At 40.9% G+C, this 19,949-nt stretch overlaps 1 protein-coding gene across 4 annotated transcripts in view; it reads right to left on the bottom strand.

Moving 5' to 3' along the window:
- The window catches only part of FIP1L1 (factor interacting with PAPOLA and CPSF1), a 34,216-nt gene that overhangs the window by 4,423 nt on the left and 9,844 nt on the right, over positions 1-19,949 (bottom strand). For 2 of the 4 annotated variants that reach the window (XM_081926534.1, XM_081926532.1), the window contains 8 exons: positions 19,472-19,581; positions 18,028-18,135; positions 14,617-14,710; positions 13,372-13,528; positions 9,508-9,534; positions 9,054-9,108; positions 5,858-5,913; positions 746-959 (listed from right to left, as the gene is read on the bottom strand). In XM_081926534.1, coding sequence (XP_081782660.1) covers positions 746-959; positions 5,858-5,913; positions 9,054-9,108; positions 9,508-9,534; positions 13,372-13,528; positions 14,617-14,710; positions 18,028-18,135; positions 19,472-19,581 — 821 coding nt within the window. The remainder of the gene's footprint in view (positions 1-745; positions 960-5,857; positions 5,914-9,053; positions 9,109-9,507; positions 9,535-13,371; positions 13,529-14,616; positions 14,711-18,027; positions 18,136-19,471; positions 19,582-19,949) is intronic. The other 2 variants (XM_081926531.1, XM_081926533.1) reach the window with 1 other exon arrangement.

Raw genomic sequence — 19,949 nt, 5'->3', positions numbered from 1 at the left:
AGATCATGCAAACTTGTTTTGCTGACCTACAAGGGAAAACTATAACAATGGTTTTTAAAACCCAATTTAATACCCAATGCATAAAACATTTTGAAGTGGAAGGCAGAACAAAAAATGATTAGAAATAGTATCAAGATACTGCCATGTGAAAATGGTATTCAACAATCACCGGACAGAGGAAATGTGAGGCTTAACTGCTGCATAAACAAAAGGGGCTGAAGTTTATGTAATACTGCAGCCACTGTATTGTAGCCCTGGTATTGCTTAACAGGATGAATGGCATAGTTGAAACTGCTAGCAAACAGTACTTTATTCCTCCTCAGGTATTCAGAGCTCTCATCCCAGAACAACTGAACTCACAAAGCAGTACAAATTAAAAGTTTCAGACTGGAATCAGTTACTGCTGGAACTTCAGCTGTAAAATGATGGTTAGGGGACTCAAACCCATTAGGCCCTTCTATTATTAATGTTCTGAATGCTTAGAGCCGATTCCTTCCCAGGAATTAACAACAAAAATCATCAGCTCAGCACAATTTGCCTGCAAAGCATTTGTTATGTACCACTTATTGTCATACTTCTGGTTTGCATCTGAAATTGCTGGCTACGGTTCCAACGACAAACAAAATGTGAGCCCCACCCCTTGTTCCCTGAGAATACACAGCTGCATACTGACTTTAAGTATGTCTCTAGTACAGACACAAAACTCCCACCATCGAGCAGCATTAGACGTAACCCTCAAACTCACCTATTGAACACACTAGGAGTCGGGCTATGCTCCCGCTCTCGTTCTCTTTCTCGGGTCCGCTCTCGCTCCCTGTCACGGTCACGATCCCTCTCTCGATCTCTGTCTCGCTCCCTCTCCCTCTCTTTATCTCTTCTTGAATAATAATCCCACTGTTTGGTTGTGTCCATGAGACTAGTCCACGTTGGAGCAGAACCTGTAAGGTGCGGAAAGGTGACTAAAGAAGGAAAAAAAAAATACCAGCATTAGAAAGAAAAAGAGTTGACAACAGTGGAAAAGTGTGATATGAAATCAATGGCATCCAATCTTATATGCTTAGCTGAAGCCTAGAAGGCAAGTTCAGTGACTCTAGGCCTGTTATTTGCATGCTACATGTAACAATTAACTCTCAGGTTAATTTCATACCAGTCTGTTTGTTGGATAACTGCTGTGTATCAATACTTGCTTACTTTTCTTAGTAGCAAACACTATTCACTGCAGTAAAGACAAAGTCATATACAGTTAAGGATTGCTCCCTGGCAGTGTTTTAATGGTATTTTATTTAAAACACAAGTTTTCGTATTATTTTGTGATCACAGCTGATCTTTCTTTAAAAGTGCTTATTACTTTAAAGTGTTGCATCTTTAAATACTGTGGTTCTGAAACTGAAATTCTAAGTGGTGCAGAAAAAGGAAAGGCTCAAAGATTACTAGGCACTGAGCATTTTAAGCCAAAGAAACATGCAAAAACACCAGTGAGGAGTGTTTTAGTCACTGGGGAACTGTGTGGAAATGCATAACCTACTTAGATAAAAAGCTAATTTGAGGTGGACACTAAAAAAGAAAAAGGGCTTTTGTTGTTGTCAGAAATTGAAACCGCTATCAGTTGAAACCTTCTGGTAAGGTGTGTGTTACTCAAACGAGAGGGATTTATCGAAAAAGAAAAGGGATCTAGCACCTCAGCGTGCCTTCCAATTACAGAAACATTTCTAGTGATGGTGAAGCTCCAGAGTGTGCACTCCTGACATTCTTTTTGCATTCACATAGGCCTTACTAGATCTCGGCCAGTGCTCTGCATTTCCATTCATCGCTGGCTATTTAGCAGAAGTACTGTGTGGCTCAGAAGTTACTTACAGTGCTAACACACTTCCGTCATGTTTTTACACTTTAACCATGGTTCCATGCTTTAGCATGGGAGTCAGCCGATGATCTTACTTCCAAAGAGTGGCATGGTCCAGAGGCATCCAGGCCACACCCAATGGTGGCTTCTCTCCCCTTGGCCAGTTCCCTGCTCCAGCAACCTCACCCTCCTCAAGCTCAGGGTGCTTAGGATGCAAATATTAGGCTGCCATCTTCAAACTACTAATTCTAGCATAGCCCCAGCAACATCCCTCCCATTCCTCCCCACTAACGTTAAGAGGGTTAGGGAGACAATAACTAAGCCCCTGCTTAGTTAGGAAATAGAGCAAAGTGCCTGCTTGCCTCTCCTCTCGGGAACAGGAATGCCTGAACATCAGGAATTCATAACTCCCAGACTCCTTTCCTCACACCAGTTAATTGGGAGTGCAGCCTCACTCATTAATACATTATTAGTCTTTGCTGTTGCTGAATGGTGGTGATGCCGATGCATAAATCTTTCAAGTGCTCCATCTAATGACTCTCAGGAGGAGCGCTGGAGAGGTTAACAACTGCTGAACTTAGGGGTGGGAAACAAGAGTAGGATTCTGAAGTGAATTGTATTCAAGGGCTCCATTTGTAGCATGCAAAGGTGCAGGGGAAGGTGGATATAAAAATTCTCGAAGAAAATGGAACAGAAGAAAATGGTGGAAGAAAAAGAATTACTGAAATACAATTTCCAGCATCATCGCCTATAATCTACAGCAGAACAATTTGTATTTTTGTAATTTTCTTGCACCACAGAAATGTTATTTATGATCACAGGAAGGAAAAACATTTTATGATTTGCTTTTGTTTTTAATTTGGGGGGTGGTGGAAGAGAAGAAAGAAGACAACTAGAATTTCAAGAAATAGCTGGGCTTTACAGCGAATTCCCCCAACTTCCAATACTGTCATGGATGTAGCATTCATCAACCACACCTTTTCTGTATGAGACAAGGGTTAAGATCTACCTTTGAGAGAGGAATCTGCAGTTTCTTTTCTCTTTTTCTGCTTTTATTTAGGTTAGTTTTTATTGTATTGTACGATGATAAAGCCTTAATAAAATCTTATTAAAAAACTGGCATCAATCAATAGAAGTGTAGTGCAGATCTTAGTCCTAAATCTCATTAAATCTGACTCATCAACCATTAAAAAACTAATTACACTTGGCAAAGCCAACAGCAATATGAAGAGATCAAAACGATGAACTTTTTGTAGAAGAATGGAGACCGTTTTGGACTATTTGGAAAACAAATGAAATCACGGGCAAGATTCAAGACAGGAGTAGCAGAAGAAAAGAAAATGACAAAGTTATTGTATTAGAGGGATACTGGTAACAGACAATAATTTGATATATAGAGAGTTGGAATAAAAACACTGTGGAGGTGTGGGTGGGGAGTCAATACATGAAATAATGTAGCTATTTATTCTGAAGTAAATTTACAAAAATTTGGAAATTCAATAAAAAAATATATTATGGGAAAAATAATTGCACTTGGTTCAGTTCTGCGAGACATACAAAATATAGTCAAGGAAGAAAGAATAGAAACTATTTTTTAAAGAAACTTAAAAAAAAATAGAGTAGAGTCTTTCAGTGCTCTGAAGTACCTGAAACTTGTGTAACTTCTTAGGCTTTATGACTGCTTCTATTTTTAACTGAAGTTCCTTTCTGCTTCTTGCAAGAAGAGATACTAGCTGAGATAAATGCAAGATTTTGGGGCTAGTGTGCCAAGCCACAGGATGAGACCCTGGTGGTGAGGAAACCAGGCAGCAACAGAGGGACAAAGAGAAATGCAATACTGATTCTACTATCTACGTCAGACAGGTCAACATGAGGAAGAATGGTTAGGAAATCAGACAGAGGTGCTGACTTCTGCCAGACATTGGGGGGGGGGTTCCCCGCTGCTTGAGCATGCGACACACACGTGTGACATAACGCACGCTGCACACTGCAGTGAGCCCCTGCGAGACCCGCTGCTGCTGCGAGTTCCACTTCTGCCACGAGGCCTGGCACAGTGAGGACTTCTGTCATAGCTGCGAGACCCGCTGCCACAAGGCCCAACCTCTCAAGATTGGAAGGGGGCTCAACCCTATCCCAACAGACTTGGGGGGGGGGTTGAAGACACCTCAGCCCTATGGAGTTGGCACCTATGATGTCAGACTGGGACCTGGGAGACCAGATGCAAATCCTCACTTGGCCATGGAGTTGGTGACCTAGTCACTGCCTCTTGGCCTAATCTATTTCACAGGGTTGTTATGGGGATTAAACAAGCAGAAGGAGAACCGTGTAGGCAACTTTCAGCTCCAACAAATCTATTCAGTTTAAGACTCACATGTAAGAAGGCTACGAACACATTATCACTGAGTTCTTGCCTGTGGTTATTTGTCAAGAGAAAACATGTTTGATGAATCCTAGTTGGTCCTTTATAGCTTACAGAAATAATCGTCAAAAACATCAAAGGGCTGCCGGAAGTGTATATGAAAAAAGGTAGATGAGCAAAGGCAGGATGAAATTCTATACTCTTACCTGTGAGGATGCCCAACTGAACTCAGTGGGGCTTACTTCTATGTAGACATGAATAGGATTGTGCTGCAGGAAGAGCAGTATTCTCACAGATCAGGCCCCAAAACTAAACTTCCTTCCCTTTCTCATCTAAATCTGAAGCAACTCTATGAGAATTTAAGATGGCATTCCCATCTAAACTAAAATACGCAGAATTAAATATGGAATAAAATGCTTCCAGTATTAGTCGTACTTTGGGGACTCTTACATATTCCATGCCAAAAAAGTGACAGTGTTGTTTACAATGTATAATTCTGATAATTTTGAAGTGCCCCTCTTTGTACCTAGTTCCCCAAAGAGCATAATGTGGAAGACAGTGTCACACCCATGCTGTTTCAAACACCATCCTACCCATGCGAAACTTGTGGTCTACACATCTGAATCAGTGCTCAGAATGTGATGTTTGATGCCAGTTTTAAGATCTGTTATGTTTTCTTCATGAGTGCTTGGGGATAATTTCTGTAGATGTCCTATTCTGAAGCGACACATTCTCCCAGTCAGCTTCCTCCAAAAGCACTTGCACAGAAAAGTAACCCAGCCCTTATGTGTGCTTCACATTACACTTAAGAATTCATAATATATGTTGTTTGAGGATAGAGGCACCAAGTGTGAGACCTCCTCCGAAATGTGGAAGACAGAGAAGGCAGTTTCAATACTTTCACATGAGCACAGATTAATAAAGGCATCTGCTTTCCATTAAAGAAGTCATTCTGAGCATCATCTGTTTTTTGTTACCTGAAGCAAAATTCTGGTTTGTTCATTCATACCCACACACTCCTCCCATTTTACTGGAGCTTCATTCTTGCTGCTTGGTCACTACAAATTCACTGTACTTTTAATCTGACCCATGAAGATGCGGAAGAAAGAGGGGGAGAGGGAGAGAGACCGGGCACTACTTCTATAACTTAACAGTACACAAATCTCTAATTAATACTGCTATCAAAACCTGCACTTAAGCCAAATGTCTGCACACTGAACATTATTGCCTGTCAATTTCTAAAAGGAAAATAAACAGAAGGTTGAAAAATGGTTGGTGAAATATTTTTCTTCTTATTTGTAATAACTACAAAGAGTAAATACCTGACTAAAAACAAGGGAGGAACCAAACACAGCAGATGGCATTTGTTTATGTGTGCAAAGGAGAATATATGTCATACACCATGCTTACCAGCTTCACGCGCTTACCAGAAACTGAGCACCATTTTTTCCAAAGAATTAAAAACTATTATACAGGAAGCTTGTTTGCATCAATGCATCCTGAACAAGAGGAAGAGGTTACATATAAAAATAAAGGTTAGAAGCGTCTCAAAGAGTAGGCTGTGCACCAAGCTGCTAACCTGCTAACTCAACATAGGTTGAACATAAAAGTGTAGCCACCTGGTCAGCCCATTTTCAAGCAGTTTTGAAGACACTTACCACCGCCATATGGAAATGCCCGAGCTGAGCGGCTATCATAGCCAGAGGAATGTCCACTGTTGAAAGAGAAGCACACAATAAATTCATCTTACCATTTAAAATAGCCAGTTCTGGTTACTGAAGCTGATAGGGTATGATACTTGTCATACCAGGGATGTAATCATTCATGTGATACTTTAAAAGTCAGTGTGCAATAGCCTCTCTGTTGTCAGTGAAGTGATTTTTAACATTACAGTGGTACCTCTGGTTACATACTTAATTCGTTCCGGAGGTCCGTTCTTAACCTGAAACCATTCTTAACCTGAAGCGTACTTTCACTAATGGGGCCTCCCACTGCTGCCGCACCGCCGGCGCATGACTTCCGTTCACATCCTGGGGCAAAGTTCTCAACCTGAGGTACTACTTCCGGGTTAGTGGAGTCTATAACCCAAAGTATTGTAACCGGAAACATTTGTAACCCGAGGTACCACTGTATCTGATTTGTTACCTTTGATCCTAAACCTCCACTATCTTGCCGGATGTCTTTGGCAGAAGAAAAGGCTGAGGGGTAAACCCTACACAAATCCGGAGTGGCGGTGTCTGGATGGCACCTTGTACGCCTCCTTCCACCAACACCTGCAGCCAAGCTATGTACTGCTCTGCTTTCCTTTGGACTGCATGAGTGAGGCCAAGAGAGGGGTCCTGTCGTCTGGGCAGCCCAGGACCTCCATTCACACTGCCCAGGCTTCCGCCACAGGGATGTCATTTCAGTGCTGCTAACGCAGTGGTATGACTGGTGCTAACGCAGTGGTATGACTGGTATCTACTGCCTCTTGAGAGAGACAGGTGCCAACAATATGCTGGTCTTTGACACTTGATATATATTTTTCGGCCCACCGTATTTTTGTGAGTGGAAATTATTTTTTATGTTGTATTTTAAAGTACTATAACCCACCCTGAGACTTCAGGGTAAAGGTTGGGTAATAAAATCATCACCATCATGTCATATCTGCCAAAGTAATTTGGAGTGACTGTAGCTTTTGCCTCTCGCTCTACACATATTGTGCTTTCAGCTCTGGTGCGATGACAGAAGACAATCTGGCCAACTGGACCAACCAACCCTGCATGCCCCACATTAGGCATAAGATTCCTGCATTGCAGGTGGTTAGACTACATGACCCTCATGGTCCCTTCCAACTCAGTTCTATGATTCTATGCCACTGGAAGGAGTGTTTATTGTGCAGCTCAGCAGTGGCTATAATCATGTTAGATCTGCACAGGCAAAACATTACACAGATTGATGTGGCCAGGAATCTATCCTGCCCCGCAAGCAATCAAACGTGGCAAATTCATCCACACATTTATTTTATTTACTACAAGGGACAGGGTGAATGAAGGTCCCAGTTGGACAGTCTGCCATATAAAATCATTATTTATGAGACTGCTATTCATCATACACACTAACAGGCAACTCAGATGATAAATGTTGACAGAAATGGAGCCAAAATTGGGCCACTGAGAAACAAGAGAGCTATATCAGTATGCTTGGAGCAAAAAGTACAAATTTGTGGTTGTTTTTTTTAAATTAGGAGGCAGCCCCCTCCCATGGCCCAATGATGTGTGACCATGTTCAGTAGCCATGAAATAATAAATGCTTAATCTGTTGGGGGAGCAGGGACACCTATGGAAGAAAGGAGAAGTGGGATGCCTTATTTAAGCTCCTTATAGCTTACATTACAGGGGTGAACCCCCAAGCTCACCATACATTCCCCACCAGCTCAATTTCCAGGTGGCAATAGCACTGGGGGCGCAGAGTTACGTGGGGATGGAGTTGTTTGTGTCCTCATCACAGTGCTGGGCTGAGGATGCAAACTGCTCCACTCATCAGATGACTGTCCTGAAAAGAGGGCAAGTAAAACCCCTTCTCAGATGATCTGCATGAATCACCTGAGGAGAGGTGTGTATGTATGCCTGTCTAGTGTGTTTTCTGTGTGCTGTATGTTTGGGGAATAGTAGTCACCTCCACCCCCAGCATGCATGCACTGGAAATTGGGCCAAGGGTGGATCTAGCTCTGGTTTACAGCATCCTGGAGAACAGCATAGCTGGAAGACATGGATGCTGAACAGCAGCACTCCTGCTGGGAAGTAAAAATATACTTGCATCCTATTTAACTTCACATTCTCCAAGTTTCAGCTGAATGGGGAAAATATCAGCTGAAATAAGTAAAATACTAAGGCTAAAAAAGATATGTATGGTTTAATTTACTTTCTATTATATGTTTTATTACTCCCCATATATCTTGAATTAATTATATTTACCTCATCTATCATACTTAGATGAGTGCTATTTTTCTTCTTGAAAACAGTTTAATATTTTATAAAATACTTTTGGACTGTGGTTTTAGAAACGAAATAATGAAAACCTTAAGCAATGTTTATCAGCCTCTTAGGTTTATGGAGAACTTCATTCAACTAGAAGTGTAAGGAAGAACAAAATCATTCTGTGTAAGAAAAAAGTATGTTGGAAATGTGGCAATCAGGAAGCAGGGCAGGAGAAAAGGACTCGACAGGGACTAAACTCTACAGGCGATTGATTGTACATAAGGCAATGAAAGTTCAGACTCTGTAGGGAAGAGTGCCCAAAGGAGCAAGAAAAACCATCTTAAGCAAAATGATGAGTGCTTAATCTAACTGAAAGGACAACCTGAAAATCACCTGGAGCCTTCAAAATAACTCAGATGGGAGGATTATTTTTTTTCTGTCTATTGGAAGAGGGTCTAGAGACCTTCCAGAAAAAATACTAAATGCAAGAGCAGTTACAGAGATAGCTAGTCACTATTTTCCCTAGCGCTTCCACCAATCCAATAAGCAATCATTTCACTAAAAATTAAACAAAACAAAGCATCAAAAAAATTTTGCTGGCTGATAATATATACCACAGCTCTCCTTGCTAATGCTTACCCTCTCTGCTTTTGCCTCCTTACAAGTTTAGCCCAAGGTCAAGTAAGGAGAAGTAGCCCTGGACCTGCAATGTTTCTGCACCTGTAACAGACTCAATAGATCTTCTCCTCCTCACCCACTGCCATCAGAGGCTGTTGGCATGAGCACATCAAGAGCCATGCCCAGCTGTTCTCTAAACTTGAAGCAATAACCACACCTTGCTTGGCATGCAGGGAAAACGTGCTTAGTTGAGATCATTCTACAAACTGAAATTTACCTTTCTATGGTCGGTATTAGGGAAGGTGGTGGTCCTCCAGGTGGGGGAGGGAAGCCTGAAATATTTGAGAAACAAAGAAGTTGCCTTAGCTTATCACTGCTAATTAACGCCTGAAAAACCCAGTACATGCAAGCTGTGTATATATATATATTAAGATAACTCTGTATAACAGTGAAAAGGAATGACATGCCCAAAGTTAAACCATTATTTTCTTACATCATATCCTTGCAATCTTATACTTAGCATAGTTATTCTATTCCATTTATTTTATCCAATTCTTCAATTATATATATTTACCTGGCAATTAAAAACTATTTCTGAATTTTAGCTATTTTCTCCAAAGAAATCAAAGTACATTTTAAAAAAAATTTTAAAAAGGGAAGTGGCAGATTGTCCCCCTATACCAAAATTGCATTCACATTATGTTTCATACTACTAAAACAGATAAATATACCTGGCGGTGGCACAGTTATTGGTATACCTAAAAACAAAAAAAATGCACCCAGTCATTTCAGTAATGAGTTTATTCTGATTCCCACATTACCAGAACAGGTATCATGGCACTCATGCCAACAACGTATTAAAAAGCCAGTAAGAGTTGATAGCAATTTCAGCTACTGCCACTCCATATTGGGCTTTGATCCAAGGTTGAATTAGTGGGCAGCTGCACCAGCGGCAGGATTTGGGCCAAATGCAAGGTGACATTAGTGGCTTTAAGTTCATAAATATGGGGAGCGTGGAGGCTTCACAGCATACACCTTGACACATGTGCTAAACAAGGTTCTGTGGTGTGGGGTCACTGCTTAAAAGTAACACACCCATATTAATTAACTTAAAGCTGCTGCTTCCCTAAATTAACAGATTGCTCTGAAGATTCCGTATTTATCACGACTTCATCGTCCAGGCAACACTGAGTAAACACAAGGAAACTTCATTAACAATCTTATAAAGATTTTCCACTGAATTCCAGGTTCATAGCATCTGGAATATAAAAGTGTTATTATCAACACTAAGCACGTTCTATAAATCTAACCCTACAAATTAATGCAGTTACGTATGCAACAATAATCAGTTTAAAGAACACCTGTAAGGAAGTACTCCTTTCGCTGTACATACGTATGGATATGCATGCACAAGTCAATGCAAAAACCCACCTGTGCCTTTATATCCTCAATGTTAACAGACAAGACAGCAGATTCAAAATGTAAAATGACAGGTTAATGTTAACTGGGCCATACTGTCATCAAAAATGCACTGACTTTATGGCATTAATAGAATAACTTCCACGTTTCTAACACAGACACATGACATATTTTACCAACAAGCATATTTAGCTGCTTTTCCAAAGCATTGGAGGAAAGTCTACAGAATGGGCAATTTTAAAAATTCCTAATTCCTGAAAATCTTAGCCCAGACATTATTACTGCAATTGTTAGTTGAGAGTCCTTTCCAGTAGCAGCTATTCAACTTTCTAGTGTTATATTTTCAAACAGTGATGGTTCTTTTTGTCTCAAAGGTATTTGCATCACGAGTGGCTAAGTGAACACAGTACAAGAGACCAAACTTCAAAGTGAGATCCTTTTTCAAAGGATCTTCTGAAGGATGTTTTATATTTGAATGCTTAAATGTTCTGGCCAGTAGTTCCAAGCTAATATTAGGTAACAAGAAACTAACAAGAAACTTTTCCCTCTTTAAACCAATGAGGAATGGGCAGGTTCTATTTTGGTAGGAGCTTTGAAGACAGAATGCTGGCAGAAGCAAAAATTAAAATAAGCCTGGAGAAGCCAAAGCCACTACTTATAAGTTATTTTCAAATGAGCTGAAAATACAGGAGATAGCAAACAAAATCTTCTGGCTGGTCTCATCTCATCAACCTGTCTGAATGTTCCCAGTCCTCTGCTGCTTTCACCAAAGGGCTCAACTAAAGTCACAACACATGCAGATTTATTTTAACTTTGAACTTCAACAGATGAAAGCTTCTTCTTTAATATTGTCCCTTACTTGTAGGTGGGACTAGAAGCTCACCCCCAAGGCTTAGGCTAATATTATTCTTTACATTCCTATTTCTTTGAAGGCAACACATCTCCTATTTCTCCAACCAACCACGTATGCAAGTGCTACGCTACAGAATTACTGTACTTTAAATGTTGCTCCTTTTTTGTTCAAAAGTTTCCAGCATAACCACATGGCAAGCTGTATACCAACTGCACAATTATGTTATTCAAGAGCAGGGATCAGCAACCTAAGGCCCATGGGCCACAAGAGGCCCATGGAGGTCGTTTAACTGGCCCACGAGCAACCCCCAAACTGAACCGCCCACTCAGTGAGACCTCACGCGCTGCACTAAACCGGCAAAGTGTGGTGACTCACTTTCACGGCACCAGAAATCGCATCTGCGCACGCACAGACGCCAGAAATTGTGTCTGCGCAGACACAGACACTGGAAAACGTGGATGTGCGCGATCTGGCACACGGAGGGATCTCCACTGAAGTGAACCGGCCCAGGCGAGGTAAACCTTGCCGACCCCTGTTCAAGAGCACCAAGGCTGCAATCCTAAACATACATACTACAATATAAGTCCCATGCTCGTGACTGCACTGTAAATTTTCATGGCCTTTTTGTACTACACATTAGCAATGCATTACCTGGGCTGTGTATAAAAACAATTTTAGCTTTTCCTCTTTCCCACTTTGTTTAGCCCATATGAATTTAAGCACACAGTAAAGAATGCAATTTGCCACAAACATGCCAAATCTGAAAGAGGCCAGGAAGAGAGAGCAAAAGTCTTAGAAAAGGGACATCATCTGGAGAATGGAAAGTAGGGCCGATAATCCCTTTAATGTTTACAGGGTCAGAAAGAAACATGGAAAAGAACATAGGCAAAAAGGGAAAGCAGTTTGGTATGGACTGCTTTTGAAGACTAGCCCACCTCAGGCATCCACTTCCTACCATGCTAGGCAGCAGTTAAGGTTATTGAAATAAGAGTCACAGACAGTGGTTTGGCATTACTGCCAGAAGCCTCTGTGCAACTTTCCAGCCAGCTTCATGCCAACTGCTGCATTAGAAAAGGAAGTAGAAGCTCGTATGCAGTTGCCCAATGCTTCCAGGTAATCCAGAAGCAAACTGTGTTTGTCCAGAACTACATTCATGACTCCCCTCCTTCCCTTGATGGAATGAAATTGGTTGGAAAGTCATGCAGCCGCTGTGCAGAGATGTGAAATCCCAGAAAAACACAAGCAGAAAATGAAGGAAAGCCCTATATGAATCATAGGAGGGTAGGAATTAACTTGATTTTGTGTAAGTGCATTTCCAACAGAAACGTTTGCATCAATGGAATTATGTCTTTAGCGCTATGCTGAATTCCACCCATGGTGTCTGTACTGAGCCATAGATGTTCAACGTAGGAGTTCCTTTTGTTTCTTGATGGATAGAAATCAAGCACTATGTACTACAGTAGAATCTCGGGTTTTGAAACTAATCCGTTCCAGAAGACCATTCGACTTCCGAAACGTTCGAAAACCAAAAACTGAAAGTGGAAGTCTCAATAAAATAGGGAAACTCAAAACGGAAGCTGCGTGGACACGTTCGACAACCAAGGTTCCACTGTAACTCCAAATAACAATTGTTTACTATAATGCTGATGCAATTTTCAACTCATTTCCCCACTATTTACAAGTATATTGGGTTACAAAATACTTTTAATTATGGTTTGAATAAAAACAGTATATGTCATAAAGCAGCTTAAGATTTAATGTAAGCAAAATGATTCATAATGCATTTCATTTTCACAGGTGACCGAATAGCATTTAGGTTTGCAGTTTGCCTTTGCAAAGGTTTAAAAATCAGCGGAAACTTTACATCTCAATTGCTTCACTTTAATTTAAAGCAGTGATGGGAGCATGGCCAGCATTTCTACCGCCCTGCTCCTTCACCAGCTGGCAGCCTTCCTTTGATCCAATTCTGCCTGGAGGCCACAAGTCACCAGCCCTTACATGAAGCAAATTGTAGTTGAATGCAACGTCCGTGAAGTAAGGGGATCTTCACCCGTGGAGAAGAAAATGCAAATAATGAAGAAAAATGCCTTCGAAGGAAAGATGAGGAAAAGATGTGAAAAACCCTTCATAAGAAAGGACCATGTGAAGCCAAGGTAACTCTTGGAAGTTGTCAAGCAAATTGTAAATCTTTTACTGGCCAGAAAAACATCAAATCCCAATTATAGATAAATATATAAAACACACCCTGAACACAACTTAAGCTATCTAAATAGAAACACTGCTAACTGTGGGTTTTTTCTCCTTTCTGCATCTTTTTTTTTACCTGGAGGAGGAATCAGAGGGGGAGCAGTACTGACAGATGGAGGTGGCGGAAGAAAAGGAGGCGGTGGAAGATGGGTGGGAGGAGCTCCTGGAGGAAAAAACGGAGGGGGCTTGGTAAAACTGTTGTCCACGTCGGCACTGGGGCGTTCAGAAAGAACCTACAAAACAAAACCAACATTACAATTTTCTTTTGAAAAGGGGGGGGGGATACATATTTTCCCCTAATTTACAGATTAAGTAAAGTTTTTTTTGAAATGAAGAAACGTGCATTTGCCTTCCAACAGAAACAGGAGAAATTTCTCAGTGAATACTCTGAAGATTAAAAGGATAATACAGGTCGTTGCTGGAATATCCTATGCATTTTGATCTCTCACTCTCTAACAAACACTTCTAAATGTATGCTCACTTGAAATGAGAAGATACAAGGTGAAACTTTGACAACACACGAGTGTGAGCATGCCTGGGCCCAAACAATACCCTCAATTCTATGTTGCATTAGCAGTAAAGCATGCTGATGACTATAACACCCTAAGAGCACTCATTGCATAAAAAGGTAAAGGGACCACTGACCATTAGGTCCAGTCGTGACCGACTCTGGGGCTGCGGCGCACATCTCGCTTTATTGGCTGAGGTAGCTGACGTATAGCTTCCGGGTCATGTGGCCAGCATGACTAAGCTGCTTCTGGCGAACCAGAGCAGCACACGGAAACGCCGTTTACCTTCCTGCTGGAGTGGTACCTATTTATCTACTTGCACTTTGAGGTGCTTTTGAATTGCTAGGTTGGCAGCAGGGACTCACCCCGTCGCGGGGATTGTAACCAATGCAGTACTAAGAATTGTCTTGTCAGTGCAAAGTTTTCCACTAGAACAATAGGATTCTCCCCCTTCTTTCTAGTGCATACCCCACACCCTTCCGAAATCTGTTCCGTAGTGTTGGGGGAACTCCAAGAACAGATTTAGTGGATGTGCGGGGGAGGGGGGAGAAGATGTCCCATTGCACAAGTGTAAATCCTTACACTGATGGGATGGTTACATTGGATACAAGCCACTGGGTTCTTTCAAGCTGCAATTCTCTCCAATTTCTTGACAAGTGGCTTAATCAAATATATGCTTTCTATTTGCTCACTTCTTTTGCATATCAAATATTATATGCATCACATGTTCAGTTCTTTAAACTGAAGCTAAGGTGAAAGCAAAATCAGTCTTGTTATACCCAATACGCATATGTAAGAGGGAAAAAGGAAACCTGTATGTTGCTGTTTTCATTCGCACGCCGCCTTCCTTCTACTCGGCTTATCGTGATCGTCTGTCCAATCACATCTATTGTACCAGAAAGCCTTCTGAAAAGAAATATAAAAGGGAACTGTTACACTGACACACAGGACCAGAGCAAGACCTGCGTGAACGCATTTCAAGACTTTCAAACTCCTTGTGTTTACGTTTCAAAAGGCTATTACTCAACAAGGATAATCAGCTGGGGTTTTTTTCTGCTTCTTTGTTTATTAAAGGCAGCAAGATCATCTCAATAGTTGATGTGTCATCCCCCAAGAAGAAACATACTGTACTTCTGTTTAAATATAAAATTCTATAACAGCGGTATGACTGAGAATTAGCAATATGAAGAGGAAATAAAAAGGTAAAGGTACCCCTGACCATTAGGTCCAGTCGTGGCCGACTCTGGGGTTGCGGTGCTCATCTCACTTTACTGGCCGAGGGAGCCTGCGTACAGCTTCCAGGTCATGTGGCCAGCATGACTAAGCCACTTCTGGCAAACCAGAGAAGCACATGGAAATGCTGTTTACCTTCCCGCTGGAGCGGTACCTATTTATCTACTTGTACTTTGATGTGCTTTCGAACTGCTAGGTGGGCAGGAGCTGGGACCGAGCAACTGGAGCTGTGGTTTAGACCATAAGAGGCATCTATTCAAACCTAGCATATACTTGCTTTTCTATTGAAGAAAAAAACCTTGAAATTACAGGTGGAGGTAATAGAAGCTCAAGTTTCAGAAGATTACTTAAAATAAAAGATTTCATGACTAAGAAGGTACTGATGAACTATTCACGCTGTGCATCACATATATTAAAGCAAGGCACCTATCCAACAACTGAAACTCTGGTAGTCAACTAGTAGTATACAACTTGTGAGAGCCAGGTTCTCCATCAACAAGTGGAATACATGTTGTTACTGCTCTCTGCACCTCCTGCATTCAGGCTGAAAGCTGGATCTCCCCAACAAGGCAGATTCAGCTTTGGAGTCATATGTTGTTGACCTCTACTGTACTCTCAATCCTTAGATAGGCAATAATATTGGCTAGGAATTATAGTTCTTTGCCCTAAGAAGAGAAGATCAATTCTTGAACAGGCAGTGATGCCTCAACTATAAATCCTTCTGACAGGCACGTTTCCAAATCTGCTGTAACATGCACCCCAAAGGGAAGCAGACCTCAACTTTTTTCTGTTGGTGGTTTCTAGACAAAGTATTACCATTCATATCCTACTGAAGTAAATGGCAAGACTCCCATAGATTTTAAGGTTGCATCTCATCCAAACAAAGCGAGTTAACCTCAAACCAGAGTATTCCCTCTCCAAGTATGACACAAAGCCAGCATACAAAAGCTAGCTCTCAAGAGTTACTCTTACCTCCCAATATTCATGTGGCTGAGAGGACAGTCAAAATTTGTGGCCGAGCTCAGAAGGGGGTTGAAAATGTGGATAGCTTATTGTAACACGCCATTTGCATAATCTCTTTTAAACTGTTTTTAATATTGTATTTTACATTGTTGAGACCTGTCCTGGGACCTTGTGGTGAACGGCAAGCAATAAATCTTCTATCATCATCATCATTTCTAGATTAACTTTTAAGGGAAGGGAACACCCCAGCTTTCCCCTTTAAGAATTGACATTTTTCTATCCCTGCACAGTGCCTGTAGCTACAGAAGTGAAATAGTCCGGCAACAACAGTCAACAACTTTAATATTGTTAAAACAAAACACAGCTAAGTCAAACATTAACTACCAGATGATAAATATATGGATGAATGAATTCTACACTAGTTACAAAGGAGCCAAAATTTACAAACAGCTGATGAGAACATAACCTAAGAAAAGCCTCGAAATCTTCAACAGTAATTCAAGGGAACACGCAAGCAGGCAAACTAAAAGCAGAAGACAAACACAACCTTTTTGCCAGCAGTTAAGAATTTTAGGGTGTTAAATCTTTAATAGTGTAACCTGCTCTGAAAAAACAGAAAATAATGGTTAGGAGAAAGATGAAGCTGCATTGATCATTAGCAATAGGAAGAGGGTAGCAGCAAGCATACAGAGGCAGACTATACACCAGAAAATTAGGGCCCCTAATCTGTACTTAAAAGGCTTCAACATTCAAACATAATATGAACTACACTGACACGGGTCCACAATTTCACTCAGCATGATCAGTATTCTACCATCCTCTGGCAAGCACAGTGACGTCCAACCTTCCTTTCAACCTTGGAGTTGGGGAAAAGGTAGGACAATAAGGTAAAAGACAACAAATTGTGTCCAAAACCAGCAGACAACAATATTTCTACAAGCCTATTTTGTGCTGCGACTGTAGTGAATCCAACAGAGCCCTAAGTATCTCAGAAGCACTGTTTAACTGTGATGATGATCCCTGCCTCACCACCCCACCCCAGCTTCAAGAGGTCTGGGGCAAAGGGATTGTCCTGGAAATCACTTAAAGTTTCAGAGTTATAGTGGAAGGTCAGTGCCAAGATCCTGCTCCTTGAAGAAGTGATCAAGCCAAGCAAAGTTTGTGGACCCTTGAATGAGTACAAATCAGAAACCACTAAAAATACAGGTTTAAAATCTTATACTTAGGAACTAGGTGGGAAAACAAAGTTAATACAGGGTCTGCAACATGTAGATTAAATAGCCAAACAAATCAAAACACAAAATATCAGTGCCTGAAGACTGACAGAAATGACATATACACTTCATCTAGCTGGAGGCAATGAGCTAGTAATCAACAACCTTTTTGGAGAGAAGTAGGACTGTATATCTACTATTGTGGCAAGTGTCACAAAAGTTAAGGGTTGGGAGGTTCATCCTGTCTGCAAAGAATTACTTTGTAATTTCACAAACTGATACTTTAAAAGTATGGTGCTATGGTGTGCAATGAAGGGATGCGAGGCCACCAGCTATCTAAAGGTATGAGTCTGACAAGTACTGGATAGGTATCCTCCTTGCATTCCACAATGGAAAGAAGGGGATACACAGGCACACACAGTTTACAAACTAGTTCGTATTCTGTTTGTTAGCAGCATATGCAGCCTGCTATTCTGATGTGAAGCTTGCCCTATTTCTATGCTTTCCTGTTACCAAATGATTATTATATTGAGAGAGAAGGACAAAACATACCTGGTTTTGATAGTATTAATCCCCAGATATCACTGCGCTCTAAGATTTAGCACTTTTGCTCTATGTAAGAAGTGTGGCTATTATTACCCACTACATTTATACTGTGGAATTAAGGTAAGGGTAGTGGTTTGTGCTGCAAAATCTGGGCATACACTAAAGTCCAGAATGCTATTCTACAGTAGCCTTGCCTAAACACATGCAACCAATGAGTAAAATTAACATTGTAATTCAAAAAGGACCATGTCCCTTTTAACTTCTTACCTTAGTTCCGGCGATTCAGCCCTCCCATATCGGTCCTGCCACTTCCCAACACCTGAACTTGTTTTTCTGGCTGCAGTGCTCGGCTGTGACTGAGAAGAGGCGCTGTTTCTGGTGAGATAAATTTTCTAGGTCTTTCTTTTCCTCAGGCATTACCCCACTTTCAATGAACCCCCAATTGGCCTTTCCACATAGGAGACATAGAGTATGTTGTCCCTTATTTATGGAAGAGAAGAGCAGAAACAAAACCTCCTCAAATCTATCCCTTTTGACCCCTTTCCTTCTCTGCGTAAGGTGATCTGAGAAGCCCCATGTCCCAGACTTAATTATCCAGGTCTCTACTGGGGACTCTGATCTGGCTTTCCATTGATGAGGCACAGCCGGTAATGCTGCTATCAAGAAAAAGAACACTAAGTTATTGTGTTTAACCCCTGACTTTGTGTCACTTTCCAGCGATAATAGGGCTAATGGTGGGTCAGGCGTATGTTCCTGGCTCATGCCCAAATGAGGAAGTTATTAAGCAAAGGAAACAGGCAAGTACAGGGTTCATTCATGGAACGCCAAACCATGGTTAGGTTTTAATATTTGAACCAACCCTTGGCCCAGTTTGGGTATCATGATAAGCCAGAGTTTATCACCAATCGACATGAGCCAAAGCTAGCCTTTGATGCACACAGCCAGTGCAGTCAAGGAAGAAATTTCTATATTTTATTAATCATGACTGAATGATGTTCATTCATCCTTTGATACATCACTTAACAAAATCCCTAAGCATTACACACAGATTTACAATCATAAATCACAAGCAAAAAGTCAGTACATAGTATCAAAACACAGAGTAGAATAGAGTAAAACATTAAGCAAAACATTAAAATAGAAATACCACCTGTGGGTTACTACAGTGCTTTCAAGAAAAATATATAGTAAACCTTGTTCAAACCCTAAACTGGTTAATCTTAACTACTGTTTGTTGAAACAAAACCGTTTCACAAACTATGGTCTGGATTTGGCTTATTTTGAACAAGCTATACTTAAGGCATTGTGTAGGTGAGCATGTTGCTGATAAGATACAATTAATGGGGAAATGAAACAAAAGCTTCCAGTCTAGTCCTTGTGGAGGAAGGACAAGGGAAGCAGCTTGCTCCTATCAGTGACTTCATCATGTAGTCCAGCTCATTATCTGTACTTACCTAGCACAGATGCTTTAAACAGGGACTTAAAAATCCACATTCTTACTATTGATCATGCTAAAATATAATTAAATCCCTTTAACTTTTCCTGGTAAAATTCCACACACTTCAAATACATCTAGGATTGCAAACTAAAATATGAAAAAAGGTTAAGATTTGAGACAAGGATAGCAAACTTTTCTTTTATTTAGTTTAAGAGAATGGTAACAACTAGAAGGTATTTTCTCTCTATGGCAGTTTGAAAATATCCAACTGACCTGTTTGATGGGATGCCTGTCTTGAATAAGGGAGGGGGAGAAGTAAACTCAGTTTTGGTTGGTGGAAGTGGCATTTCTTTCTCCATGTTTCCAGTTCTTCCCTGCTGCACCTTCAGAATAAAGTATCTTCATTAGCACTGTCTAATGTATTGGGGGGTGGGGAGAGGAAGCATCTTTAAGTCAAGTACTTAAGTCAAGATGCTTAAGTACAGGGCTGAAGAACAAAACTCTTAAGGAATTATGGCTGCTCATCTTAGCAGATCTTGCGCAGGAAAATTATGGTCTGGATTCAAAGACTGTTGCAACTAGTTCCATGTACCGAAAAGAGCCTGTGTCGCCCACACAAGCCTGTGATAAACCTTCTTTCAATCTGGGGGAGTTTCAAAAATAGTTTGTGCTACAGCATGAAGATCAGATAAATCACAAGAGAACAAGTGAGAAATAAAAAAAATTCCACTGGACATGTTTGATGAATGAG

This window comes from Podarcis melisellensis (assembly GCF_964234715.1).
Source record: "Podarcis melisellensis genome assembly, chromosome: 9".
NCBI lineage: Eukaryota > Metazoa > Chordata > Lepidosauria > Squamata > Lacertidae > Podarcis > Podarcis melisellensis.
This window is presented reverse-complemented; position numbering and strand designations above follow the sequence as displayed.